This window comes from Cervus elaphus, chromosome 21 (genome assembly GCF_910594005.1).
Source record: "Cervus elaphus chromosome 21, mCerEla1.1, whole genome shotgun sequence".
In the NCBI taxonomy this organism is placed as follows: Eukaryota; Metazoa; Chordata; class Mammalia; order Artiodactyla; family Cervidae; genus Cervus; species Cervus elaphus.
In genome coordinates, this window is record NC_057835.1 from 5,039,549 (window position 1) to 5,065,967 (window position 26,419).

At 64.3% G+C, this 26,419-nt stretch overlaps 2 protein-coding genes across 3 annotated transcripts; both read left to right on the forward strand.

The window, feature by feature from the left end:
• Positions 1-315: 315 nt before the first annotated feature.
• LOC122679251 (cysteine and histidine-rich protein 1) lies at positions 316-11,842 on the forward strand. Its single transcript, XM_043879748.1, has 4 exons — positions 316-916; positions 8,585-8,823; positions 9,372-9,583; positions 11,090-11,842. Exons 1-4 carry the CDS (start codon positions 539-541, stop codon positions 11,479-11,481), a joined length of 1,221 nt encoding a protein of 406 aa, XP_043735683.1. The 5' UTR covers positions 316-538; the 3' UTR covers positions 11,482-11,842.
• A 3,477-nt stretch (positions 11,843-15,319) lies between these two features.
• On the forward strand, positions 15,320-26,270 carry TONSL (tonsoku like, DNA repair protein). Of its 2 annotated transcripts, XM_043879578.1 has the most exons (26): positions 15,320-15,402; positions 15,503-15,598; positions 15,739-15,881; positions 16,414-16,597; positions 16,925-17,054; positions 17,276-17,447; positions 17,520-17,634; positions 18,153-18,298; positions 18,387-18,539; positions 18,698-18,823; positions 18,937-19,114; positions 19,481-19,560; positions 19,658-19,747; positions 19,980-20,052; positions 20,149-20,312; positions 20,394-20,517; positions 20,633-21,393; positions 21,499-21,575; positions 21,893-22,043; positions 22,126-22,204; positions 22,555-22,856; positions 23,002-23,173; positions 23,791-23,966; positions 24,367-24,440; positions 24,711-24,844; positions 26,008-26,270. In XM_043879578.1, exons 1-26 carry the CDS (start codon positions 15,378-15,380, stop codon positions 26,199-26,201), a joined length of 4,119 nt encoding a protein of 1,372 aa, XP_043735513.1. In that variant the 5' UTR covers positions 15,320-15,377; the 3' UTR covers positions 26,202-26,270. The 2 variants fall into 2 exon arrangements, with proteins under 2 accessions (XP_043735513.1, XP_043735514.1); XM_043879579.1 differs by lacking the exon at positions 26,008-26,270 and having other exon boundaries at positions 24,371-24,440.
• The last annotated feature ends 149 nt before the right edge of the window (positions 26,271-26,419 follow it).

Genomic DNA, 26,419 nt, shown 5'->3' on the forward strand with positions numbered 1-26,419 from the left:
ACAAAGGCGCAGAGACATGTAGACGTGGGAGTCCAAGGTTGCCTTCCGTGCCCGGGCACCCAAGGCGTGTGGTCCAGACCTGGAGTGGCGGGAAGTACCTTGTTCACCCGGTACTTGACGCCAGGACTTCCCCGCCCTGGTGAGCACCCCTACGCTCGTCGCCCGAGACCCCGCCCACTTTCTGCAGGGGCGGGTCCTCGCGCGCCTATTGGCTCTGGACGACTCGCTGTCTCGCCCGAGAGGCCTTCCCATTGGTCTCACGCAGCTCACGTGACTGGGAGAACGAGGGGGCGTAGGCGGTGGAGGAAGGTGGGGGAGAGCGCAGCGAAAACAAAGATGGCGACCGCGCCGGGGTCGGTGGCCGCGGCGGCTGCGGTGCTACGCGCGGGCCAGACCCACTGAGGCGGCGGCGCAGGGAGCGGGGCTGCGGGGTCTCGGCGGCGGCGGCGGCGGCGAGAGGGCAGAGGGAGCGCGCGGCGCCCCTAACCTTCAGCCGCGGGAGCGCGCCGGCACCCGCCCGCCGGGCCGGCCGGCCGCGATGTCCGGCGCCGAGGAGGCTGGCGGAGGCGGCCCGGCCGCGGGGCCAGCCGGCTCCGTGCCGGCCGGGGTCGGGGCCGGGGCCGGGGTCGGGGTCGGGGCCGGGCCCGGGGCGGCCGCGGGGCCGGCGGCGGCGGCGGCGCTGGGTGAGGCGGCGGGGCCCGGGCTCCCAGACGAGGCGGGCCTAGCCGGCGCCCGGCAGCTGCAGGAGGCGGCGGGCGACCCCGACGCGCCGCCCAAGAAGCGGCTACGGGCGGCCGAGGCAGCCGAGGCGGCGGCGGCGGCGGCGGCGGCGGGCAGCGGGAAGCTGGAGGAGCGGCTCTACTCGGTTCTGTGCTGCACGGTCTGCCTGGACCTGCCCAAGGCCTCCGTGTACCAGGTAGGGCCGCCGGCCCGACCCCGACCCGGCTCGGCTCCAGCCCCGCCGCGGCCGGCCCCCCGGCACCGCGTCTCCTAGGAGGCCAGGTTGGAGCCCTGGGGCCCAGAGGTGGGACTCTGGCGCCTGTTCGGAAGGTCCTTTCTTGTCCTCTGGCAACTTTTTTGTTTCCTGCTCAGAACCCGTTTTTTTCTCCTTGCTGTGACTGCCCTTATACCTTGATGGGAACCTCCTGTCTCCGACTTAGACGCCCCTTCTCTTTCCCGCTTCCCCTGTTCTCTTCAGCACTCCCCAGCCCACCTTCACACTGACCCCAGAGAAAGCTGGCGACAGATGCGGGCTCCTCCCCACTTCCCGGCCTGCTCCCCGCAGCCCTGAGTTTCGTAGGCTCCAGGAGCCCCTGGTCTTGGCTCTTCCTCAAGATTTCTTGTCACTTTCTTTGCAGACACCACCGCCCCCCCCCCCCCCCCCCCCGCCCGCCCACAAACTTGTCCTCATGCTCGCCTTGTATCCCTTTACCCTTTGCAGTGGAAAAATCCCCTTCCCCTTGTCATTTATTTCTGGAAAAACTTTGAGAAGGGAAGGGCTCACGTCCTTGCCTTCGCCCACCCCTACCCTCACTCCTGATATGGATGAACTGCCTACCTCAAGCCCCACAGCCTGGGCCTCTTCCCCAGCCCAGCCCAGCGCCTTCTGGACCTTCTTTGCCTCAGACTGGGCTCCTGCCCGGTCCCTCCTCACCCACAACATGCCTGGCTTCCTAGGCTACGGGCGCTCCAGGAGGTCTGTTGACTTTCTTTATATCATCTGAAGAGGCAGCCTAGTGGCTGGACTCAGAATCCTTAACCAGCTCAAGCCTACCAGAGAGGGTCCTTGTCCCAGGGGGATCCTATTCATGCAACACGCAGCAACAGGGTCACACTCTGGTCCCAGGGTCACTGTGCAGTGTCCTGCTCTCTCCGCTGTCTGTCTTTTCCACACTCCAACCCCCATCTCTGATTTCCCTCCCACAACTGCTTTGAGGAACTCTTGTCACCTTTGTTTGCATTTACAGGAGCTGGACATGACTGATGAGGCCTTGCCCCCTGCTTGCGCTCAAATTGGGGGCTGTGGTGAGAAGGCCATTTTTGTGCTAAAATAGTGCAGGGCTAGTGTGGATTGTCATTTCCCAGCCTCTGGATCTCCAGCTCCTTCTTGCTCTGGCAGGTGGCTGCTTGGGATGACCCCAGTGTGCCCGGATCATGGAGAGAGAAAAGAGGAGGCATTGGTGGGGAAGTGGATTGAGTTCCTTGGGAGAGGACACTGGTTTTCCACTCACCTTCCTGGGCTTTGGGAAGCTCCTGGCCAGAGGTCCTAGCTCACGGGTACCACAGGCCTCCTGGCTAAGTACAAATGGGGGTAGTGCTTCTCATAACCCCCTCAGGCTTCGGGGTGCACCTGAGGACCTGTCCTTTCTCTTACCCTTTTTGTTTGCCCATGACCTTTTGATTCTTCCAGAAGGACTCTTCCCTGGGCCTTGAGTGAGACACTGGGAAGCCAAGTCAATGGTGCAGAGTCCCAGGGGAGTTTGGGGGTGCATCGTCTCTTGTCATGTGAGTGGCTGGAGCTGGACCTGGTGTGAGAGCAGACCATGCGGTGCTGGCTCTTGGTCCCCTCAGTGTAGAGAGCTGTATTTCTGCCTCTGGCCAGAGCTGCTGGTGACCAGGCCTCTGAGCCTGGCCGGTTCAAACCGGCCCACACTGTGCCGGGAGCTGAGGTCTGTCCTGGCCCGGCTGGAGGCAGGCGGCTGAGCAGCTCTGATGCAGGGTGAAGGCACTGCGGCCTTGTGGGCGGTGGCCTTACCCATGACCTCGTGGGCTCTGCTCAGTGCTTCCCCAGGAATGGGCCTGCTGAGCGAGGAGAGCCACGGATGGTGCCGGCGCTGGCCCTCTGCCCCACCTCCATCCTTCCCCAGTGACACCAGGCCTTGGCAGGGAGTGAATTTCCTTTCATCTCTAGAGGCTTGAGAAAGCTTTAGAGCATGTGGTCAGTGGGAGAGCCACTGGCTATGGAAGAGTTGACCAGAGCCCTGCAACAGATCAGAACTCACTTTGGCTCCTCGAAGACTTGCTGTGGGATGGGGGCCCCTGGTGTGGATGCCCAGCTGTGCCCACACTGGAGCCTGGGGTGAGTGGGTCCCTAAGATAAGGTTTCTTGATCGCTCCTTGCTGCGAGCAGTGTTCCAGGTCACCTTCACAGCCACCCTGGATGGGGTCATTGATGGGGGAGAGGTTGAAATGGACCTGGAGCCCTGTGCCATTTTCTCCTGGGAGGATCTGGGCAAGGATGGCATGGGTCCTGCATGTACTACCTTGAAATGAGTGGACGCAGAGCTCTCTGTGTGTCCCTGGTTGGGGCCCACTGCTTGCCATGTCTTCCTGGCCTGGGCTCAGCCTCTCCACTTCTGCTGGCTGGCTTGGTGAGTTACATTGATGGGCTGTCTGGTGCGCTCACCTCTGGTCTTGTGGTATATTTTGCTCTCTGTTCCTACAGGCAACATTTAGCCTGACCTCACCAGGATACATGCCTTGGGGCCGGCACCAGCCGTGCCATGCATCTGAGGGCTGTTGCAGTTGGTGCCCAGTTCTGGGGGTGAGGAGAAGAGCCAGTGACCGTGCTGAGCCCTCGTGCAGTGCCCAGTGCTGGAGTGACTGTGTCTCCATAGGCCTCTGGATGTGGCTGGGCAAACAGGAACTCGAGAGCATGCTCTCTGGCCGCCAGCTCCTACCTCCGTGTTTCTGGGGAAGCCTGGGTAGTGCGGAGAATAGACACGGTGGCATGCGTGGGCCTGGTCACCTGTCCCTGATGGGAGCCCCTTGCTCACACCCAGCCCGCCACACCACCTGGCTTGGGAATCTTGCTCTGGAGTCAGACCAGGGCGCTCAGGCAACTTGTTCTCACCATGGCCTTTGTTAGGTGGCGTCAGGTCAGGATTACAGCAGGTATGGCAGGTGCTGGCTTTGCTGTTCTTATGTGGGTGTTAGATGCATCCTGACAAGGCGTGCCAGCCGCTTTCCAGGCTGTTGGGTAGGCACAGCAGCGGGCAGCCAGGTGGGGGTAGGAGGCCTGGGGTGCAGCTGGGACAGGACAGGAGCTCTGCGCTGGGTGCGGTGGGCAGCGGTGCTGCGCCTGCTCTGCGTGCAGTTCTGGGACCCCAGGGCGCTGTGACCCGGCTCCTCTGCCATCTTCAGGGGAAACATAGCTTCAGCAGGTGGGCCTGGGGTGCTGCCCCCACAGCTGACCCCTGACCCCCATCCCGGCTCTCCCCAGCCCTTCATGCAAGGCAGACTTGTCCCTGACCCCACTGATGTCAGCGAAGGCCCTGAGCCACAGACCGGCCTCTGGAGGATGGGCCCAAGAGGCTCTGCCACCCTGACTCAGTTCTCAGCCAGGAGAACACCTGTGCCCCTGTCAGGGTGGAGGAGTTGGGGCCTCTGTCACGGGCTGTGGCGCCAGCTGGCCTGGTGCCTAGTCCACTACCTCCGGCCTGAGTTCCCTCCAGTCCTTTCCTCTGGCGCCCCTTCTGCCTGGGGCCCTCTCTGGTCCTTCCCCTCCTGCTCCTGTGGGCCCTGCTGAGGCAGCACCCCGGGCCGAGGCCATCCTCTCCCTGCTGCGGGATGCCTCTCCCGCCCCACCTGCCCGGCCAGTGGCACCATCTGCCCCGGGGGAGGGCTGAGGCCGTGCTGCTGTGCCTTCTGTCCCCAGCAGGCCTCAGGTCAGCCCAGGGCCTCAGCCACCTGGTGGGCAGTTGTGTGGGTGAAAGGCCTGTCAGGCAGGGGTGGCTCCATCTCTGCCCGGGTCCTGGCCAGCATGGGTACCTGCCTTGGGGATCTTGTGAGTGCCTTGCCTCGGCGCCTGTTGACCTGCCCGGTGCCACAGACTCTGTTCGTGGTGATGTTGAAGGGGTCTCCCAACGGGGCTGCCCACCCACGTGGCTGGGGGTCCTCTTGCCCAGTGCCGAAACTGTGCTAGCTCCCACTTTGAGAACCTATCTGCTTAGCCGTCCACGCCAGGGGAAGAGCCAGTCTGTGGACACAAGAAGTTGTGCTTGCTTGAGCTGGCTGTCACTTGAGTTACCATTTGGTCCAGGCAGCACTCCTGGTCCCCGCCCAGGTCCCCGAGCCTCGGGGTGGGGGTCCAGGGTCTGCTGGCCCAGAGCTTCAGCCCCGAAACCTGGGGGAAGGTTGGAGTCCTGGCTTGCCCTGAGAAGGGGCCTTCTGTGTTTTTTGATGAGAGAGGTCGAGGAGACCTTGGATGGAGTATGCAGGGGTGTGAGGTGCCATTAGGCCCTACTGGGCCAGGTGACGGGGGCGGGGCAGTGGTGAGGCTCTAGCTGAGCTGAGGGGCACTTAGATGGTTGATGCCTCCACTGCTTGGAGGGTGGGCTGGTCTCGTGAGTCTGGGTTCTGAGCCTGCCTTTACTGGTAAGCAGTGGCGTTTAGGGGGCATCCAAGGGTTTGAGGGGACCGTGCATTCCAGGCTATAAGGGTTACTGATCAAGGACTTGATCAAGTACTGAGGGCACTTTGTAAGACCTGCTTTTGTCCCAAGGCCCAGGGCCCAGGGCTTTTCCTCAGGAGTGCAGACACTGCCTCCAGCTCCCCCAGGGAAAAGTGGTTCAAGCAGAGGCCTGCCCTACACGGCCTGGGTGCACTGGCCAGGTGATGACCTAGGGGGCAGGTGCTAACGCCCCCCCTTCAGGGCTGTTGCAGAGGAACTTGGCTGGAGAACCCAGCGGGAGAGAGGGCCTTTGTTGAGGCAGGCTTGTGCCTGGAGCCCTTCCTGAGGCTCCTGGGCAGGGGTGTGCAGAGGCCTGCTGGTGGTGGCAGAGTTAGTTCTGTGCCCTCGTGTGGTCTTGTCATACCTCTGCTGCACATGGTAAGACCAGCTTGTTCCTCATTGCAGTTTTTTTTTGCGGTGGGGCGGGTGGCACAAGCTTATGGGATCTAGTTCCCCGATCGGGGGTCAAACCTGTGCCCCCTGCAGTGGAAGCACAGTCTTAACCACTGGATCTCCAGGGAAGTTCCTTTGCCTTATGTGCTTGAGAAAATTGAGGCCCAGAAAGGGAGGTGACCAGTCTATGGTCGTCCTGCCGGTGGCCTGTGGGGTCTGGCCAGCCTGGAGCCCCCTCCCCAACCCTTCCTGTCTCTCAAGTCTTCCTGGCAGGTGGTGGGCAAGCAGCCCAGGCTGGGTGCGGCAGGAGCTGCTCTGTGGCGGGCCCAGGCTCTCCGGGGCTTGGCCCTGGCAGTTGTGTGGGGCACTCCAGCCTGCCCTGGCTGGTGCTGTCCATCAGAGGCTTGGCACACAGCCAGTGCTGGGCTGAGCCCTCTGAAGCCCAGCTTCTGGCTGGGCAAGAGGCCCGCTGCCTCGGCCAGGCCTGTGTGCAGAGTCGGGTCTTGCTCGGGGGTCCAGGGGGTCCTGGATGTGGGGAGGGCTCAAGTGTGGTAACTGCAGACAGACCAGCAGGCAGGTCACCCGTTGTCCCCCCAGAGAGTGTCCCTCGGGTGGCCGGTAAGGGACTACCTGTGGGTGTGTGCTTCTTCCTCAGCCAGGCCAGCAGCGCTGGTGTGCTGTGTTCCATCTGAGAGCTGAGCTCTTAGGGCTGGAGGGGCCGTCACCCTGTCTCCCCAGAGGCCAGGAGAGGCCTGGTGCCTGTGTTAGGTCTGGAGGCTCCTGGGGGCCGGACGGGAGCTGGCCTGGAACAGGGTTGCTCCTGTAACCCCCGGGTTCTAAGGGGAGGCCTGCAGGTCACCCCGTCTGCTCCCGAGCAGTGGGCTTTCAGGGCAGGGCCGGGAGTGAGCGGTCACACACTGGGCAGCCTTGCGTCCCTCACGAGATCCCTGGACCCCATCCCGAGTCTCTTGCCCTCAGGCCCACGCCCTGGCTGGACCACCAGAGACCAGAAAAGTCAGCTGGGCCGGGCCTAGCAGCAGCTGTTGCTCTCCACTCAGACCCTTGGGCTCTGCCTCAGGGCATCTACAACTAACGTTGGCCACACAAAGGATTGTGGGGACCCAGGCCCTGGGGTCTCAGCAGCTGGTCTGGCTCCCTCCCTGAGGTGCTGGGCAGGTGTGTGCTGCCTTGCCTGGCACTTCCTCCCGTGAGTCAGTGGTCAGGTTAGCAGGTCCTGTTCGCCTCTCTGCCTCTGGAGGCCACAGCGACTGTCTGTGTGGATGTGGCTCGGTGCAGCCAGGCCTTTGGGCCCACCCGCGCGGGGGCGTGGAGAACACTCCCGACCTGGGCTGGCGGCAACAGCCTATGGTGCCCGGACCCCACTGTCCTCTCCACTCAGATCTCTCTGGCTTCTCCACGACTCGGGGGTGGACGGAACAGATTCCTTTTCTGCCTTGTCTGTTCTTGGCACCAGCCTCACCCCTACCCTCAGCCAGTCCGCATATCCAGAGCAGACCCTGCCAGGCTCCCCCCTCATCTCACACACTTTAACCTTTCACCTGACTTAGAAATTGAGATTTGAGTGCGGCTGATCTACGGCACTTGTGTGGACCTGAGTTCTGTGTCTGAGGCCTTTGTCCCTGGCCCTCTGTCAGCCCTCAGCACATAGTCCCCTCACCCACTAGACCCCAAACATGGCCTGCGGGTGCTGAGAGCTCATTCAGCCTCCTGCAGGCCTCAGCTCCGTGCCTGGACCCTGGAGCGGTGGGATGGAGGCTGGTGTTCACTGAAGGCCCATCTTTTGTGGGCCTGGCCTGGCAGTAGCCCCAGTTGTCTCAACTGCGTTGCATCCCACTTGGAGAAGGGTCCTGGGCCCCAGGGGAGCTGGTGGGCACACTGTCCACCTGCTCATCCTCTGCCCTGGGCATCTCGCAGGGGAGGTGGGTGCGCGGTGGCGGGGGCACCACACTCCCTCCCAGGCTCAGCGACCACCCAGTGTGCCCCAGAGGACATGGCTTGTCTGCTCCTGCACCTCTGGTTCCCTTGTGGGCCTCTTCTACCCCAACCCTGTGAATCCCTGCAGACCCGAGCCCACAGCCTGTGTGTGTCAGCGGCACCAAGTGGGTGCTCTGGGGATGTGTGGAGCACCCTCCCTCAGTGAGGGAGCTGAGCCGCAGCCCGCTGTCCACACACCAGGCCCCCAGGCTGGAGGGGAGGTGGACAACCGCAGCGTTTGGGCCTTGGATCCACAGGCTCAGAAAGGGCGGGGCCAGCTCCAAGGCCGAAAGCCAGCAAGCCCCTGCAGACGTGCTGCCCTTGTGCCTAGCCCAGACTGAGGGCCTCCCCATCTGCCCAGGCTGTGCTGCCAGCCATCAAGAAAGCCGCTGGCAGGAGCCAGCCCCTCGAGGGGGCGGCAACTGCCTTGCCACCTGTGCTGGCCCAGGAGGCCAGTGTGGCGGGGCCTGGGTGACGGCATACCTGCTGAGGGTGGGAAGCTCGCTGAGAGCACGTGCTCTCAAGGCGTCCCCAAGTCAGGCTCTGCTGGCGGCAAAGGCCACCTCGAGACCCGCCCTCCCCACGGGGCTGCGTGGGCTCCAGAGGCCAGCCCTGTGCTTGTCAAACCGCTGCCTGCCCGCAGCCCCTGCAGGTGCAGCCCCGGGAGGGGCCGGCCGTGGGGCGGGTGTGCCTCTGCCTGGTCCCGCAGGTCCGTGAGCTTCATCTCCCTTTCCTTCTCCGCAGTGTACTAACGGTCACTTGATGTGCGCTGGCTGTTTTATCCACCTACTAGCAGATGCCCGGCTGAAGGAGGAGCAGGCCACGTGCCCCAACTGTCGTTGCGAGATCAGTAAGAGCCTCTGCTGCCGCAACCTGGCCGTGGAGAAGGCCGTGAGCGAGCTGCCCTCTGAGTGTGGCTTCTGCCTGTGCCAGTTCCCCCGCTCCATCCTGGAGAGGCACCAGAAAGAGGAGTGCCAGGACAGGTGAGCATCTGGACGGGCTGGCCTGCCCGCCTCCAGGCCCTGGCAGGGCGGGGTCAGTGGGAAGCTGCTGGGACAGGCAGGAGGCCCCACAGACGGGGCTTAGATCTGCATCCGGCAGCCTCTGGAGTCACCCTGGTCCTCCAGGGTTCCTCATGGCCGTGTGGTGACTTCTTCCTTGGAGCCTGTCCTTGGTGTTCCTGGGCCAGTAGAGTGTGGCCAGCCCAAGGGCTCTGGATTGGCGTGAGGGGGCACTGGTTCCCCAGTCCCCTAGGGGGCCAGGCCACTGAGCCTCCCTGGAGCGGAGCAATGCAGGGCTCAGGACCACCGTGGGGGGCCCACCCCGGTGGGTGTAGGTGGTATGCACACCCACAATTCACACATGCCCTGCTCCTTCCCAGGCACTCCTGAGCTCTGACCCCTTCTCGGGGCCGGCACACAGGGTATTTGTCCAGGGACCAGTTTGCGTGAGCAGGGCTGGGTGGAGGTGCCCCCTGGGATGGCCACCTTGCGTGGGCAGGGTGTGACCACCGTGCTCACCGCCTCCCCAGGGTGACGCAGTGCAAGTACAAGCGCATCGGCTGCCCGTGGCATGGCCCTTTTCACGAGCTGACGGTGCACGAGGCCGCCTGTGCCCACCCAACCAAGACAGGCAACGAGCTGATGGAGATCCTGGATGAGATGGACCAAAGCCACCGCAAGGAGATGCAGCTCTACAACAGCATCTTCAGCCTGCTCAGCTTCGAAAAGATCGGCTATACAGGTGAGGCGCCCCGCCACCCGCTGCACCCCACACGGGCTGGGGCAGGGCCGGCAGCCAGGAGCCGGGGCAGATGCACCCGGTGGCCAGGCTCTGGACGAGCTCCTGGCGCGTGGGAGGATGCCTTGGGGAAGAGGGCTGGAGGCCGAGCAGGGGGGCTGGGCAGGACCCCAGGGGCCCTTGCATGGCTCTGCAGAGGTCCCTCTCCCTGGCGTCCCCACCCTGGTCCCATGACCCCGGCAAAGTGGTGTCCTCACTGAGGGGGGCTGCACGGCCTTGGGACAGGTGGGGTCTCACTGGAAGGTGGGTGTGTCTGGGTGGCTCTGGGAGCTAAGGGCCTGCCCTGCGGAGCCAGGGGCAAGAAGAGCAGTCGTCACATCGGGTCCTGCCGACAGGCAGTTACTGCAATGGCCGCAGGCTTCCTGAGGCCAGTGAGAAGATGGGCAGGGCCAAGGCTCCAGAGCGAGCTGAGGGGGCCCAACTCAAACCGCAGAGCCGGGAGTGGACGCCCAGGGATGGGCAGGCTGGACTGCGCCCAGGCCGGCTGGATTTCCTGGGCTCTCCCGGTCACCACCACTGCGTTTGGACACTCTGGGGAGCAGGAGTCAGGCCAGAGCTCGCTCTAGACAGAGGATGGCAGGAAGCCTGTGCTTGCTGGAGCTCACGCCAGGCGGCCAGCTCCACGTCAAGGGCAGTCAGGCAGCAGTCAGACCGCGCTGCCTGGGCCGGGCCTGCCTCTGTGCGGGCCTGCGGAGGCCCAGGGAGCCAAGGGCCTGGCCTCAGCAGCAGAAGGCTGTGGTCCTGGTTAGTCATAGCCTCGGCTGCCGTGGTGGGCACCGTGTCCCAGACCACCCAGGCCAGGCCTGGAGAGTCGCTGTGGACCGAGGTGGCGTGACTGCGGCGTGGCCGGGAAGGGAGGACTGGCCGCCTCTGCAAAGGGACTTGCCGGCCGCGGGCTCTGCCATGAGGACTGTGGCGGCGGTCACCGCCGACCGGGTGCCCTGCGGCCAGCTGGCGGAGCCAGGACTGGGCCCGCCACGGGGCTGCGCCTGGAGGCCCAGCATGGGCTTGGGGGCCATGTGCCAGCCCGGCCGCTGGCTTTTCTGGCAGCTCTGTATCGGAACCAATAAAGTACACTTTTTCACAGAACTGCATCCTTTGTCTGTGTGTCTGCTTACCCCAGCCCCCTGGGTGGGGCCGCTCCCCCTGCGGGGCCCCGGGGAGGAAAGGAGGGGCCAGTGGGGGTCCGGCCACGTCGGCCACTCTCCCCTCGCAGCCTCTGGGCTCCCTGCCGCTAACGAGTGTCACTTCTGTTTGTAGTTGTTCCCCCAAAGCTTGCGTGCGCCTTCGTTTGCCCTAATGGGTTTGATTTGCCTTGTGACAAGTAGAGCTGCTGTGTCTGGGTAAGTTGCCTTCCTCCCTGGCCGAGCCCTTCTCGGCCGGCCGGGAAGGCGCCACCCTGGCCCTGCCCCCTCTGACCGCCGGCCCCCGGCCTGTCTGTCTCCACAGAGGTCCAGTTCCGGCCATACCGCACGGACGACTTCATCACGCGTCTGTACTATGAGACGCCTCGGTTCACGGTGCTGAACCAGACGTGGGTCCTGAAGGCACGCGTGAACGATTCGGAGCGCAACCCCAACCTTTCGTGCAAGCGCACCCTCTCCTTCCAGCTCCTGCTCAAGAGCAAGGTCACCGCGCCCCTGGAGTGCTCCTTTCTGCTGCTCAAGGGCCCATACGACGATGTGAAGATCAGCCCCGTCATCTACCACTTCGTGTTCACCAACGAGAGCAACGAGACGGACTACGTACCGCTGCCCATCGTCGACTCTGTGGAGTGCAACAAGCTGCTGGCCGCCAAGAACATCAACCTGCGGCTCTTCCTGTTCCAGATTCAGAAGTAGGCGGCCCTGCCCACGCCCACTGCCGTGGCTGCACCGCACCATTGCCCATCTCAGTGGAGAAGGGATGGAAGCGAACCCTGGGACGTCTGCATGCGTGTGCGAAGGTGGGAGCCCCCTCGCCCTCTGCCCCACCTCCTCTGTCCTGGGCGCCGGAGGCTGGGCCCCTGAAGAGGAGACACTGCTCGGGGACCCAAGGGGTGTGGCATGGCTCAGCTGCCTGGCCCCAGCCCCCAGCGTGCAGTGGGCCCCACGCCTGCTCTGGGCTGCACGGCAGGCCACCCACAGCTCCTGGGCCGGGCTCGGGGGCGCTGACCACAGACAGCGTATTTGATTGCAATTAAAAAGGCACCCTTGTTTCCTACTTTCTGTTTTGTTCAAGAGGAAGGCGTGGCTATAGTTGGACAGGACGGGGTCTTCAGTTTGGCCAGGGTCAGAGCCCACCCCCCAGGAGAGACTTGGAGTCACTGACTGCTCTGTCATAGGCTTGGGGAGTGAGCAGTCAGTTTCCCCAGCACACCCACCCCCAGCTGCTCCAGGGAGGCAAGACTTAGCCACAGGGCTCAGCAGGCTCTTCGGATTGCAGGGTGATTTTCTGTCTCTTCCCAGGAAAATAAACCCTTTATGGGTTCTTGTCTAAATTACACAAATTTAGCAAAAGAGAATCTATCTTCTGTATTCAGTCTCAAGGACTCAGTGTCTCCAGGCCATGAAGAGAGTTTTGGGGTGTGCTGGCAGCGAGCAAGCCTGGCTGGCTGAAGGTCTGAGTGGTCCAGCTGCCCCCAGGCTGCTCTCAGGGACCATCCGCTGGTCCTGCGTCCAGTGGAAGTCAGTGCTGGGCAGGGTGGTCCCTCCCCCAGGGAGGTGGTCCCCTGGGGCGCAGGCCTTTGGCCCTCTCGGAGGGAGGAACCCTGCCTGAGACCCCGAGACCTGTTTGTGAAGGGGGTGCGGGCCCTGCTGAGACCAGGCTCCCCGCACTCGTGGCTTCAGTACCAAAGAGCTGGTTCCCTCCCCCCAGGCCAGCCCACCCGGGCCTGGAGCAGAGCCTGCTGGCCTGGCCCCCGCTGCAGGCTTGGTGGGCAGGGCTGCCCTGGCCTGTCTCTGGGGGCTGCTCTCTCCTGGCCCTCTGGTGGGAGCTGAGCAGAGGGGTGAAGGAGCTGTGGCATACAGCTTGAGCCCAGTTCCTAGTGGCTGAGGCAGCTCTCCCAGACCCAGGGCTCCCCTGTTCCCCACCCAGGGCATGGTGCTGGCAGGAGACGACTCCTGCAAGGCCAACTCAGCCTTGCCTCCCCTCCACAAAGAAATACTCCACCCCAGTCACACCCTGCTGTGGTCCCACTGCCCTCCAGGGCCGGACCCCACCTGCCAGTGGGCACAGGCGAGGACATTCAGGTCTATGCAGGCTGCGTCTCCTGTGTGTGGAATGGTGCCGTGACACCATATCAGGTCTTTTGGGGCCAAACACCCTCTCTGTGGGTTCCAAAGTGACCATATGGGGAGTGGGGGGAGGACAGGGCGGGCTTACCTGGTCCGTGTGTGTTTGGGTGCCTGTGTGAAGCTGAGGCAGCAGAGGGTCAGGCCGCCTGGCAGCTCTCCTGGGTGGGCAGGTGAAGGTGTGTGACTGGGAGGCGAAACCAGGGCCGGGCGAGCCGTGCTGCGTATGTGGAGAGGGCCGGGAGGAGCGGCACTCTGCCGCCGCAGGTCAGCTGTGCACAGAGGGGCACAGCCCAGGAGCTCCAGCGGCCTGAGAGCCAGCACTGGTGGGGGGCTGGTGCCCAGGCAAGGCCCTCCCTGTAGGGGTGTCTGGGAATGCCCGAGACTACTAATCTACCCCACGGCCCCAACCTGTGACAGTCACCTCAGCAGCTGAGCCTTACAGCCTATGGAGCAGGGCACCCTGGGACACTGTAGTGTGTTCTTGGCCACCGACAGAGGCTGGTGCCTGCTTGTGGCATCTCGCCCGGAGTCACTGGTTTACTGGAGGGTATCCGAGTCATGTTGTTAGAAAGGAGAAGGCACCAGCGGTCTTGTCTCCAGGATCCCAGTCCATCTTAGTATCCTGAGCTGGTGAGAGTGGGGGTGCAACCTCAGCAGATGTGGGGGCAGGCCTGGGGGCACAGGTCAAGCCCCACTTCCCCCTCTCACCCCACTTCCTTTTAAACACTACATTTCTCAGCCCAAAGTAAGACATTTACAAAAATAATAAAAAATAATTTTTTAAAAAGAGGAGTCAAGAGGTGTTTTTACAACATACTATGTTGCTTTTGTGGTCTATAATCTCTTTCGATGTTTTCTGTCTGTATCTATAGTTTTTAAAAAGTTCCAAGCCAAGTTTTGTTTGTATTTCCTTACAAGACAGCCTCACCAATGGGCCTCCCAGCCAGGGGCTGAGGCTGGCCCCAGCCCTCAGTCTCCCCACCCCAGGCCCCCAGCTCTTGCTGGCAGTGCCTTGGATGCGCATCCCTGTCTGATGGGTGGGGAAGGCCAAGGCTAGAGAAGCTGGGTCCTCTCTCAAATGGGATCAGGCCCAGAACCTGAGCTGCCCTGAGGATGCTGGTGCTGCAGGGCTGGAGGCACAGAGGGGTCTGTTCAGCTGGGACAGTCTGTTCCCACGGCTTGACTCCCCCCATCCCCATCCTGCATCTCACTGTGCCCCTGGAACCTCACAGCCCACCTGCCAAGCAGCCACCTTGGTTTCCTGCCCCCCTGGGATCCACGTTGGGGAGGGTGGGGGGCAGGGAAGAGCAGCACACCCTTAGAGGAGGCTGAGAGGAGGCCCTCCTGCAGCTCCTCAAGCTCAGCCTCAACCCAGCCCTGTAGCCACCCACTGGCCCTGGGCAACCTTCCCTGGACCTGCAGACCAGCTGCCCTCCAAACAGCTCCCTCCCCAACAGGCCTTGCTGCCCATCCACTGGCTGAGAGTTTTACCCCATTGGGTGTGATTCCATTTCTGATTCTTTGGGGAGCCCGCCAGGCTCCTCTGTCTATGGGATTCTTCAGGCAAGAATACTGGAGTGGATAGGCATTCCCTTCTCCAGGGGATCTTCCTGACCCAGGGATCAAACTCAGTTCTCCTGCATTGCAGGCAGATTCCTTATGGTCTCAGGGAAGCCCCATTTCATTACATTTGCCTCCCAGTCCTTCCAGGCCTCCTCTAGGGCCTTTGGGGCGTCAGCCCTGGCACCTAGGGCCCAGGGGCCCGCAGTGGCAGCGGGGACAGAGCCACACGGCCTAGCAGGTGTTTGGTTCTCCAGGCGTGGGTAGAGGACGGGCACGTAGAGGCCGCCAGGGCTCCCCACGCCCCGGATCTCCCGGCTCTGAGGCCACAGCGCTCCAGGCTCGAATCCTGCCCCCTTTACCTCTCAGCACATGACGGTTTTGCAGTTTTATCGAGCGCACGCTGAGTTTTCCAGGAATACAACCGTCGAGCACACCGAGAAGTTCAATTCATTTTGGAACTCAACACCCCCCTCCCGCCGGCAGGACTGGGGGTCGGAGTCCCCGCGTGTGAGGACTGCGGCGCGTTCGCGGCTGATGCAGGTTCTGCGGGGACACAGATCCGAGCGCCCAAGTGCCCGTGGTCCCCGAGGCCTTCCTCTCCTCCCCTGCGAGGGCAGTGCGTTCCTCAGGGCAGGTCGCGCGGGTGTCCAGAACAGCGGCAGCAAGCGGCGGGAGCCCGGGAGACCTCACCCCAAGGGCGGCTGCGTTGGTGGGGCGGGGCCCGGGCTCCGCGCTTCGGGCCCCAGAGCAGCCCTACTACAACTCCCAGGATGCTTTGGGCACCTGGACTACACTTCCCGAGATGCTCCGCGGCAGGACCGGGCCTGCGCGCGGGGCCGGGGAGGGTGGGGCCGCCGCGCCAGCATAGAGCGCGCGAAGTCCGGAACCCCGAGTGCAGGATGAACCTGGAGCGCGAGCTTCGCCGTGAGTCCAGGGAAAAGCGCCCGAGCTCGGGGGCTGGAGACGGCCCTGGCCCTCCCGGGCGGAGAGGCTCAGCGCTCAGGCCTCGTCTCTCTCTCTGCAGAGCTGAGCAAGGCCAAAGCTAAGGCCCAGAGGAGCGGGCGGCTGCGGGAGGAGGCCTCCGTCTGCCACCAGCTAGGGGAGCTCCTGGCCAGCCATGGTGCGTGGGGTGGAGTAGGGGCCGTAGGGGCATGGGACCGGGGGCAGGGGCTTCCTGAGTACCGGCCGGCCGCCACCCCATTGGCCTTGCTGCCCCTGGCCCACTGCCCAGTCGGACGGAAACCTGTCCCGCCCACCCAGGCTGCTACGCGGAGGCCTTGCGAGAGCACCAGCACGAGCTGCAGCTCCTGGAGACCACCGACGACCCCCTGGGCTGCGCCGTGGCCCACCGCAAGATCGGAGAACGGCTGGCGGAGATGGAGGACTACTCGGCTGCCCTGCAGGTGGGCGGAGACCGGCCCACCCCAACGCTAGCTACAGTCTACTCTCCCAGGCTCGCATCTCCTTGGGGCAGAGCCTGCCCGGTCTCTGCCGTCCAGGCCTCTGGCTGGAGGGAAGAGTGGGAAATGGTGCGATGAGGCTTCAGCTTCAGAGAGCCCTGCATCAGCAGTGGTCACCTGGTCCTTGGATGCACGCACCACAGCCTCTCCTGGGAATGTGGCTCCAGAAACCACTGATGAATATGTTACTGGAGCTGAAATCACTGGGGGCTGGCTGGGTGGGATTCCAGACCCTTTATCCACACAGAGCTGCCCTGGCTTCTGTGTTCCCGCAGCACCAATGACTCCCAGTCAGTTTCTCCTCGCATGATTGGCTGGTTAGCATGTGGTGCCACCGTCCCCGCAGGCAGCGCTTGGCATAGAGGAAACAGTGTGTGTGCAGCCTGGCTTCGGCCTGCACCTGGGGGCTTGGGGGACATGGGGGCTTGCTTGCGGTGGGGGTTGGCTCACAGCGGCCATACTTCTTTGCCCCCAGCACCAGCACCGCTACCTGGAGCTGGCATGTGCCCTCTCCAACCACGTTGAGCAGCAGAGGGCCTGGGCCACCATTGGCCGCACCCACCTGGACATCTATGACCACGACCAGTCCCAGGACACCTTGCAGCAGGCACAGGATGCCTTCGAGAAAAGCTTGGCTATCCTGGATGAGAAGCTGCAGGGTGACTGCCCTTGGGCCTGGCCCTCCCTGACTTTGGCCTCCTGTGCTCTGCAGGGAGAAGAGGCTACAGCCTCACTGCCCATGTGGCAGGTCCCCTGTCTAGCTTCCTCTCTTTGTGAGGCTGAGCCTGGCTCTCAGAACCCCCCCACACCCCCCCACTTTGTGACCCTGCAGAGCCCGTGCTCCTCCTGACTCCTGACCTCAGATCTGGCTGCCTTTGCTCTATTCCCGCCACTCTATCTGCAGCAGAATCCCTGGCACCTACAGGGAGAGGCCAGAGACCTGGAATGGGGGTGGGACACTGAGTGTCTGCAGGGGTGTCTTCCAGGTTCACTGCCCAAGCGAGAGCTGAGTGAGATGAGGACCCGAATCTACCTCAACCTGGGCCTCACCTGCGAGAGCCTGCAGCAGGTGGCCCTGTGCAGTGCCTACTTCAAGAAAAGCATCTTCCTGGCTGAGTAAGGCCCCACCAGGCCCCAGAGGGAGCTGGGTTCCTGCCCCTGGAGGAAGTGGCCAAGGCGAGGGTAGCCAGCTGGCTCACCCCTGTGCCCCATCAGTCTCCTGGGAGCAGAGGCTTGGCTTGGCTTTGTGGGCTGGAGCCTTCGGTGGGGTCGATGGGTGCCTGCTCTGCTGTCCCTGCGCAGGAGCCCTGGGCACCGACAGCCCTGTCCCCCCACAGGCAGAACCACCTGTATGAAGACCTGTTTCGAGCCCGCTACAACCTGGGGGCCATCCACTGGCGGCGGGGGCAGCACTCGCAGGCCATGCGCTGTCTGGAGGGGGCACGGGAGTGCGCGCGCGTCCTGAAGCAGGGCTTCCTGGAGAGCGAGTGCTGCCTGCTGCTCTCGCAGGTGCCCTGGGCTCAGCCCTCGGGTGGGCTTGGGCCTTCTGGGGCGTGCGGGCTTACCTTTCCTTGCCCCCAGGTCCTCCTAGACCTCGGGGACTTCCTGGCTGCCAAGAGAGCCTTGAAGAAGGCCTATCGGCTCGGCTCTCAGAAGCCTTTGCAGAAAGCTTCGGTCTGCCGGACCCTGAAGTATGGTGAGCCTAGGAGGGGCCCCGGGGGCTCGATCCCCCAAGACAGTGTAGGGAGGGCTTCTTCCTTCAGCAGAGGAGGCCTGGGCATGCGTCCTTGGGGAGGGGGCACCATCGGGAGGGGCCCATCCCCCCCCACTTCCTGTTGGGAGGGGTCTCACTGTTCTCTGAACTTCCATTCAGCAAGGAGTGTAGGAGGCACGCTGGGTGGTCAGGAGGCTAGTGTCTGCTCATAAACCAGCATCTTCACTGGCAGACCCGAGACAAAAGCCATCCTGCTTAATGGCGGGAGTATGACCTGGTGTTCTCCATTGATAAGTAATGGTCACAGGGCCCCTGCCCATGTCTGTGCCACAGGCCAGTCCCTACCCTGTGCTGACCTTAGTTGGTTCTCTTGCTGCGACCCCACGAGGTAGCCCCTCCTACCACCCCCTTATTGGGGGTGAGCGGAGGCTGGGTCTGGTGGGTGGTGGAGCTGGGTCAGGCCCGGGCCGGCCATGCCTGCATAAGGCTCTTTCCGGCAGTGCTGGCGGTGGTCCAGCTGCAGCAGCGGCTGGAGGAGTCCGAGGAGAGTGACCCCGAGGTCGCCATGGGCATCTGTGAGCAGCTGGGGGACCTGTTCTCCAAGGCAGGCGACTTCCCCAAGGCCGCTGCAGCCTACCAGAAGCAGGTGTGTGCCAAGCGGGCGTGGCAGATGGCGGGGGCTACGGGGGGCGGGGGGGGGGCACGGCCGTGACCTCACGGCGGCTGCCCCGCAGCTGCGCTTTGCGGAGCTGCTCAGCAGGCCGGGGCCCGAGCTGGCTGTCATCCACGTGTCCCTGGCTGCCACCCTGGGGGACATGAAGGACCACCGCCAGGCAGTGCACCACTACGAAGCAGAACTGAGGCTGCAGGAGGGCAACCCCCTGGAGGTGAGCGGTCACGGCCCCATCCTGCCCGAGGCTCCATTGCAGGACCGCCACTCTCGGGGGTGGGGCACCGGGGTGCCTTGCCCCTCCCAGGGGGGCCACCTTCCATCTCGTGTTTGGGAGAGGGGGCTGCAGCCATCAAGTTCGTGCTTCTCCTCCAGGAGGCCAAGACCTGGTTGAACATTGCGCTGTCGCGTGAGGAGGCAGGCGACGCCTACGAGGTGCTGGCGCCGTGCTTCCAGGAGGCTCTTGGCTGCGCCCAGCTGGCCGGGCAGCCCCAGCTGCAGGTGGGGAGCGCCCGCCCGCCCGCGCTGGGATCCCGCACACAGCTTCCCTGGAGCCCGACTGTCCGCGGCCCTGTCTTGCCGGTGGCCCTGAGCTGGGTGCCCCCTCTCCTCAGAGGCAGATCTTGCGGCACTTCCATGCTGTGCAGCTGCGGCTGCAGCCCCAGGAGGCCCCCAGCACCGAAGCCAGGCTGCAGGAGCTGCGAGTGGCTGGAGACGAGGATGAGGGGGACGGGGAGGGCGAGGAGGACGATGATGCTTTGGAGGCTGTGGAGCTGGAGCTCTCCGAGAGTGGTGAGGCTCGCTCCCTGGTGCCTGTTTGGGGTGGCTGGGGCCAGCTCACAGGCTTCTGACTCCTGAGGAGGGAACATTGGGCACCCGGCAGGGGAAAGAGGGACACTGTCCACTAGGTAGTTGGGTGAGAGGAACCCACGGTGGAGAAGCAGGTGCTGGGAGGGTGGGTGCCCCGGAGGCAATGGGGCTGGGCGGGCGCAGGCGTGCGTCGTGCAGTGGAGGACACCTGAGCCCCAGGCCAGCTGCTCTCACCAAGGGCAGGACCCGGGAAAGAGCGGAGGTCTGGGGCTGGGGGAGACTGACCCACAGAGCAGCCTCGGCACGGGGACCGGCTCACGTGGGGCGGCGGGCTTGGCTCTGCTGCAGAGGATGAGGCCGACACAGGCCCACCGCTGGAGGAGGACGAGGAGCTACGAGGCTGCCTGGGCCAGCAGAGGGTGAACAAGGTGAGGATGGGCCAGGGACAGCGGCGACGCCCTCCTGTGGTCACTAGTGCCGTCCGGCCCCTCACGCCCCTGCCCGCACCCTGGGCTGTGCCCACAGTGGAGCCGGCGCAACGACGTGGGAGAGACAGCGCTGCACCGAGCCTGCATCGAGGGCCGGCTGGGCCGTGTCCAAGACCTGGTGAGGCAGGTAGGCGTCCCCGCAGGCTGGGCTGTCTCCCCAAGGAAGAGGGCAGGGTTTGAGGGCCAGAGCCAGAACTGGGGATCCTGTCCCTCCTGGTGGGGAGCATCTCACTGCTGTGATCTGGGCCAGGCCAGGCTGAGGGGTGCGCCCGTGGGGCCCTCCGCAGGCTTCAGTGCCAGGGAAAGGCCAGGCTGGTGCGGGCACTCGGGGCCAGGCTCCTTCCCATTCTTGGTCATAGGGCCACCCTCTAAACCCTCGGGACTACTGTGGCTGGACACCCCTGCACGAGGCCTGCAACTACGGGCATCTGGGTGAGCATGGGACGGGGTTTCTGGCCTGTGATGGGGAGAGGGGATGGGTCCCTCCCGAGAGAGGGCCTGGAAGCCAGCTCATGCGCCTGTCCGCAGACATCGTCCGTTTCCTGCTGGACCACGGGGCTGCGGTGGATGACCCAGGCGGCCAGGGCTGTGACGGCATCACGCCCCTGCATGATGCCCTCAACTGTGGCCACTTTGAGGTGGCTGAGCTGCTCATCGAGCGAGGAGCATCTGTCACCCTCCGCACCAGGAAAGTGAGTGTACGCAAGCCAGGTGGGCATGGGCGGCGGTGGGTGAAGCTGCTGCCGCCAGCCCTGCCCAACTGGTACCCCCAGGGCCACAGCCCACTGGAGACACTGCAGCAGTGGGTGAAGCTGTACGGCAAGGATCTGGACAGTGAGACGCGGGAAAAGGCGGCTGCCATGGGGAGGCTGCTCCAAGCAGCCTCCTTGGGTCAAGGTAAGCGGGGGCCTCCTCTGCCCCTGGCGATTCCGCTCCTTAGCCTGAGAGTCTTGGGCCCTGTGTGGCGGTCATGTGCCAGGCACTGTCTCACAAGAGATTGCTCTTTCTGCAGCTCCCCACAGCTCCTGGGCTCCGCAGACCCTCCCAAGTAACCATCTGTTTGACCCTGAGACCTCTCCTCCCTCAAGTCCTTGCCCAGGAACCCCAGAGGTCTGTGAAGCCAGCCCCAGGGTGTCCCAGGGGCTGGCAGTGTCCACTGTGGCCAGACCACGGAGGAGCAGGCACAAATTGGCCAGCAGTAGCAGCTCAGAAGGCGAGGACAGCGCCGGCCCGTCCCAGCCCACCCAGAAGAGGGCCCGGCACACAGGCCCATCACCGCAGACCAAGGCCCCGATGGCCAGGCCCGCCAGCGATAGGGAGGCAGCCACAAGTGCCAGCTGGGCAGCCTACCGGGCGGCCATCCGCGGAGTGGGCAGTGCCCAGACCTGCCGCCTGGGCCCCAGTCCACTGCGAGGGCCCAGCGAGGCCCCCATCCCCCAAGCAGCACTCATCCCTAAGGAGGAGTGTTTGGCTGGGGACTGGCTGGAGGAAGACTTCCCGATGAGCCCCGGTCACCGGGGCCGCCGTCCAGCCCGCCCCCAGAGCGGTGGAGATGGCGGCAGACACCATGCCTCTGGCCCAGGCAGTGACATGGCACGCAGGCCCCGGGCCCGGGTTCGGGCCTGGCAGAGCCGACTGCCCTGTCTCAAGAGCTGGAGCACGCCAGTCAGAGCAGACAGAGCCGACAGCCCGGCCACAGAGCCCGCACGGAGCCCCGACGTCCCCAGGGCTGTGGCGCCCTCTGGAGAAAACCCCACAGCAGGCCAGCTCTCGGTGAGTGCTCACGCCTGGGGCAGAGTGCCACCCAGGCTGCGGGAGAGGACAGGCAAGGGCCTGTCTGTCCCAGCTCAGCCCCTTCTTCCCTGCCCCCACCCCTAGGGCCAGGCCCTGCCCCCTCCCATCCGAGTCCGAGTTCGAGTCCAGGATAACCTCTTCCTCATTCCCGTTCCACACCGGTAAGGTGTCTCCTCCTGGCGCCTGGCTCGCTGTGCCTCTGTGGGCTCGGTGCTAGGGGTGGTGCCCGGGGGCAGTAGAGGGCCCTCGTTGTCGCGATGAGACGTGTGATGAGAGCCCGCCTGGCCCTATCCCTCGCCCCTGGGGGACTGCTCGTGAGGAGGTGCCGGCAGGCCCTGGGGTCCCTGGGAGTGGCCCGGAGGTGCTCCGGTGTGCACGTTGCAGGCGGGCAGGAGGACAGGGAAGGCTGCACAGCCCCAGGTGGCAGGGCAGGAACCTGGCTGGGTCCAGTACTCAGCTCGTGCCCGTGCCCACACAGGGAGGCCCACTCCGTGGCCTGGCTGGCTGAGCAGGCCGCCCAGCGTCACTACCAGGCCTCCGGGCTGCTGCCTCGGCTCTCCCTTCAAAAAGAGGGGGCCCTGCTGGCCCCTCAGGACCCTATCCCCGACGTGCTGCAGAGCAACGAGGAGGTGAGTGACCAGAGCCAGGGCCCTGAGCTGGGGGTGTCCTCCAGGACTGGGGTCAGGGCTGCTCACCGCTGCTGCTCACCAGGTGTTGGCTGAGGTGACTTCGTGGGACCTCCCCCCACTGAGGGACCGTTACCGCCGGGCCTGCCAGAGCCTGGAGCAAGGTAAGGGTCCAGACGGCCCTACGAGGCCTGGGCAGAGAACTAGGCCAGGCCCACAGCCTTCAGTCCCAGGACCCCAGGCATTGACCAGGGTCCCCCCACCACACCTGGCCTCAGGGTTTCCTTCCCTACCTAGCAGCCCCCTAGTGTGTGGGCAGTGGGGGCAGGAGGTGGCCCCATCTGGAGGGGGGTCAGCACCACCCACCCTGGCTCTGCAGCATGCCTCGGGGCCCCAGGAGCTGCCCTGGAGCTCATGCTGGAGTGGGGGGGCGGAGTGCTGCCTGACTGGCCACCGCTGACTCCCAGGGCGGGACAGGCGGAACCTGTCCTGGTGACACCATGTTCCTCCCCAGGGGAGCACCAGCAGGTGCTGCAGGCCGTGGAGCACCAGGGCTCAGCCCCCGCATTCAGCGCCTGCTCCCTGGCACTGTGCCAAGCCCAGCTCACGCCGCTGCTGCGGGCCCTGAAGCTGCATTCAGCGCTCCGGGAGCTTCGCCTGGCCGGGAACCGGCTGGGGGATGGGTGTGTTGCTGAGTTGCTGGCCACCTTGGACACTGTGCCCGCCCTGACCCTCCTTGACCTGTCCTCTAACCACCTGGGCCCTGAAGGCCTGCGCCAGCTTGCTGCGGGCCTCCTGGGGCAGACCACCTTGCAGGTAAGAGGCGTGGGGGACAGCGGGCAGCATCTGAGTGTCCACATCCAACCCATCCCTGGTGGGGAGGTGTGGTTGAGAGCATTGGCCGGCACCCAGGTCCAGGTGGCGAACACGAGATCCTCTGGGGGCCCTGTGTCTCCCACAGAACTTAGAAGAGCTGAACTTGAGCATGAACCCCCTCGGGGATGGCTGTGGCCAGGCCCTGGCCTCCATCCTGCGGGCTTGTCCCGTGCTTTGCACCCTGCACCTCCGGGCCTGTGGCTTTGGCCCCAGCTTCTTCCTGAGCCATCAGGCGGCTGTGGGCAGCGCCTTCCAAGGTGAGCTGCCGGCACGTCCACTTCCCGGCCCCAGGGGTTCAGAGAGCCTTGAACCAGGGCACCAGCTTGGCTCTCGGGAGCACGTGGGTGGACATGGGTGTGGCTTGCCTGGCCTGGGCAGGACCCAGACCCAGTCCCAGCTACACTGCAGGTCCAGCCCTGTGGCTCCCCAGCTCAGCATTCTGTTTGTGGGAGACGATTCTACCCATAGTCCCAGCACCGAGAGACAGGAAACTGGGCATCCTCCAGGGGGTTTTCCACAGAGGCCTGAGCTAGGAAGTGGGGCTCAGAGCTGGGAGTGCAGCAGAGGGGAGGAGGGGCTGGGACTTGGCTGGTAGACGGAGTGCCCCCACCCACCCCTGCCCTACCATGCTGAGTGTCCCAGTCTTCGGGCCGCTCTGTCACAATCAGGGACAGGCTGGGTCCCCAGAGTGGCGGGAGGAGACTGAGCTCATGAGCCTGTGCTGCCCCTCCCCCGCGGAGGCCCCGGGCCGGAGACCCCCGTCTCCCAGCGCACAGACCCTCGGGACAGTGACGGCCTCCCGAGGGTTACGGGGGCTCTGGGCCCAGGCCTGGGGGCAGGGAGGAACCTGATGGAGGTTCTGGCCTCCATATAGACACCAAGCGCCTGAAGACACTGTCCCTGTCCTACAATGGCCTGGGCCCCACTGCCCTGGCCCAGGTCCTGGGGAGCCTGCCGGCTCACAGCCTCCTGCGCCTGGAGCTGAGCTCTGTGGCCACCGGCAAGAGTGGCCTAGGTCTCACGGAGCCCGTGGTTCGCTACCTGAGCCAGGTATGCATTCAAGGGGGCACTGAGCCAGAGGCACCTCGACCCCCAGGACTGGGGGTGGGGGAGCTGGGAGAGGGTGCAAGTTGGCAGAGAACAGGGGTGGGGAACGCTTTCTATAGACCTGCTTGCCTGGGGCTCTGAGGTCCTGGCCAGCAGGAAAGGTACCTGGGTGGGGCGGGTCTCCTGAGATCACTTCGTGATGTGCCAAGTATGACCCACTCCTCTGGGTAGAAGCATGTTCTTCTGACCTGCAGACTTGGGGAGATGCCACCCCCTCTGGCTTCGGGGGCTGGGCAGGCTTCACTCCATCATTCTCAAGGGATGGGGGTGGTGTCTGGTGCCCTGGGTGCAGGGCCTCTACTGGGAGGCAGGGAGGGCAGGTGTGTCCCCCTCCGTTGTCTAGGAAGGCTGCGTCCTGGAGCACCTGAGCCTGTCGGCAAACCACCTGGGCGACACAGACGTGAGAGCTCTGAGCAGGTGACGCCACTACTACCCTGCGGATCTGGTCTCATACCTGGGCACCTGGGGAGGCTGGGGCCTCACGACCTGCCTCCCTCGGGCTCTCACGTCCCTCTGCTGGGTCCTCTCCTGTCACCCGTGTGCCACGGCCCATGCCAGGGCCACTGCTCCATGGCCTCCAGCTTCAGTGGCTCTTAGGAGTGTCTGGTGTATCCTGAGCCGTGGGGTCACTTGGGGCAGCTTCCCCTCATGGCGGAAACTGACCCCCAGGCTTCTGCCCTGTCTCAGATGTCTCCCTCTCTGCCCCTCACTGGTCTCGCTGGACCTGTCTGCCAACCCTGAGGTCAGCGGTGCTGGCCTGGAGGAGCTCCTGGCTACCCTCCAAAAGCGGCCCCAAGGCCTCAGCTTCCTGGGCCTGTCAGGTGAGCTCTGGGTGTGGCAGCCACACCTGCCCAACTGGAGCTGGTGACACAGCCCCTGCTCGGGGACCTGCCTGAGGCCCAGGTGCCTCCTCTGAAGGGGCCGTCCTGCCACTAGCCAGGCTTCAGGGTGGAGCTGGGCCCCTGGGTGCTCGAGTGGAGGACAGTGCCCAGCGTGCCCAGATGCAGGTGCGAGCCTCACCCCTCAAACCACAGGGCAGGAGGAGCATGGGCCTCTGCCTCCAGCCTGGTCAGCCTGACCCTCAAGACCATGGCTGGGGGACCCACTGCCGCAGGGACTTTTTCGTTCCTGTTGTCCAGAGGGAGGGAGGGAGTGGAGGTCAGCCTAGAGTGGATACCTGCCTCTGAGGGCCCCTCCCACTTCTGGCCAGGGCGCCCTGACTGTACCGTCTAGGCCTGTGGCCTGACTTAGGTGGTTCTCTGGCCACACGTGGTGCAGGACCCCGTCTTGAGAACGACCCCAGGGAGGTGCATTTGGTGAACTGGCACGTCCTGCTGGGGCTGCGGGCAGGGCAGGCCAGACTGGACCCTCCAGGAGAACCAGGGCTGGGAGTGGGTGTGCACACTGGGGACCCCTGGGTTCTTCCTGCTTCTCGCCCCCTGCCCCACAGGGCCAGGCTGGCTCCTCCAGGAAGGCCCTCCTGAAGGCAGGCTGGTAGGCGATCTACCGTCACTCAGATGTGGGGCTGCTCCTCACACATCTGGCTTCCTGGCACCTGCATGTTCTCACCAAGCCCCCTGCTGGGTACTCTGTGGTCTCTGAGGATTGAGCATTGGCAATTCAGTGTCCTGAGACTCCCAAGAAATCACGCTGGGTCCATCTTAAGGACCGAGACATCATCAGTGTCAGAGGCACAGATGTGAATGCAGTGTCTCCTACAGCCGACCTCCCTCTTGCCTGACCACTGGCTGTGGGAGGGGTCTGCGGTCCTAGGCAGCCTCTGGGAGAGCACCCTCCATCCTCGAGAATGATCTGGCCTCTCCTGGGCTTTGCTCGTGCCCCTCACTGCAGCCCTCGGGGCCTCAGGGGAAGTGCGTATCGTCCCTAGGGCCAGGCTAGTAAAGAGAAAAGTCCTCTGAGACCCGAGAAACTGCATCCTGCCGGGAGCAGCTCCCCAAGGCTGACTCCTGCCTCCCCTCTGCAGGCTGTGCTGTCCAGGGCCCCCTGGGCCTGGACCTCTGGGACAAGGTTGTGGCGCAGCTGCAAGAGCTGCAGCTGTGCACCAGACATCTCTCTGCTGAGGACCGGGATGCCCTGCATCAGCTGCTGCCCAGCCAGCTGGGCCCCAGAGTGTGCACCCTGGACCAGGGCCCCAAGCTCTTCTTCAGGCGCCTCTGACTGGCCAGCCCCATGGTGTGCCCTCCCCACCCACCCAGGCCTCTAATAAAAAAGCCAATGCTGCCTCCACCCATCTCTGCTGCTGCTCCTTGGAAAGCAAGTGGGAGGTGGAAGGCAGGGTTGTGAAGCTTAGAGCTCTCTGGAACTGACGATGTTACTGGAGCAGGTTCCTCTGCCCAGCAAACAGAGAGCCAAAACCCAGAGACACCAAGGTTTGC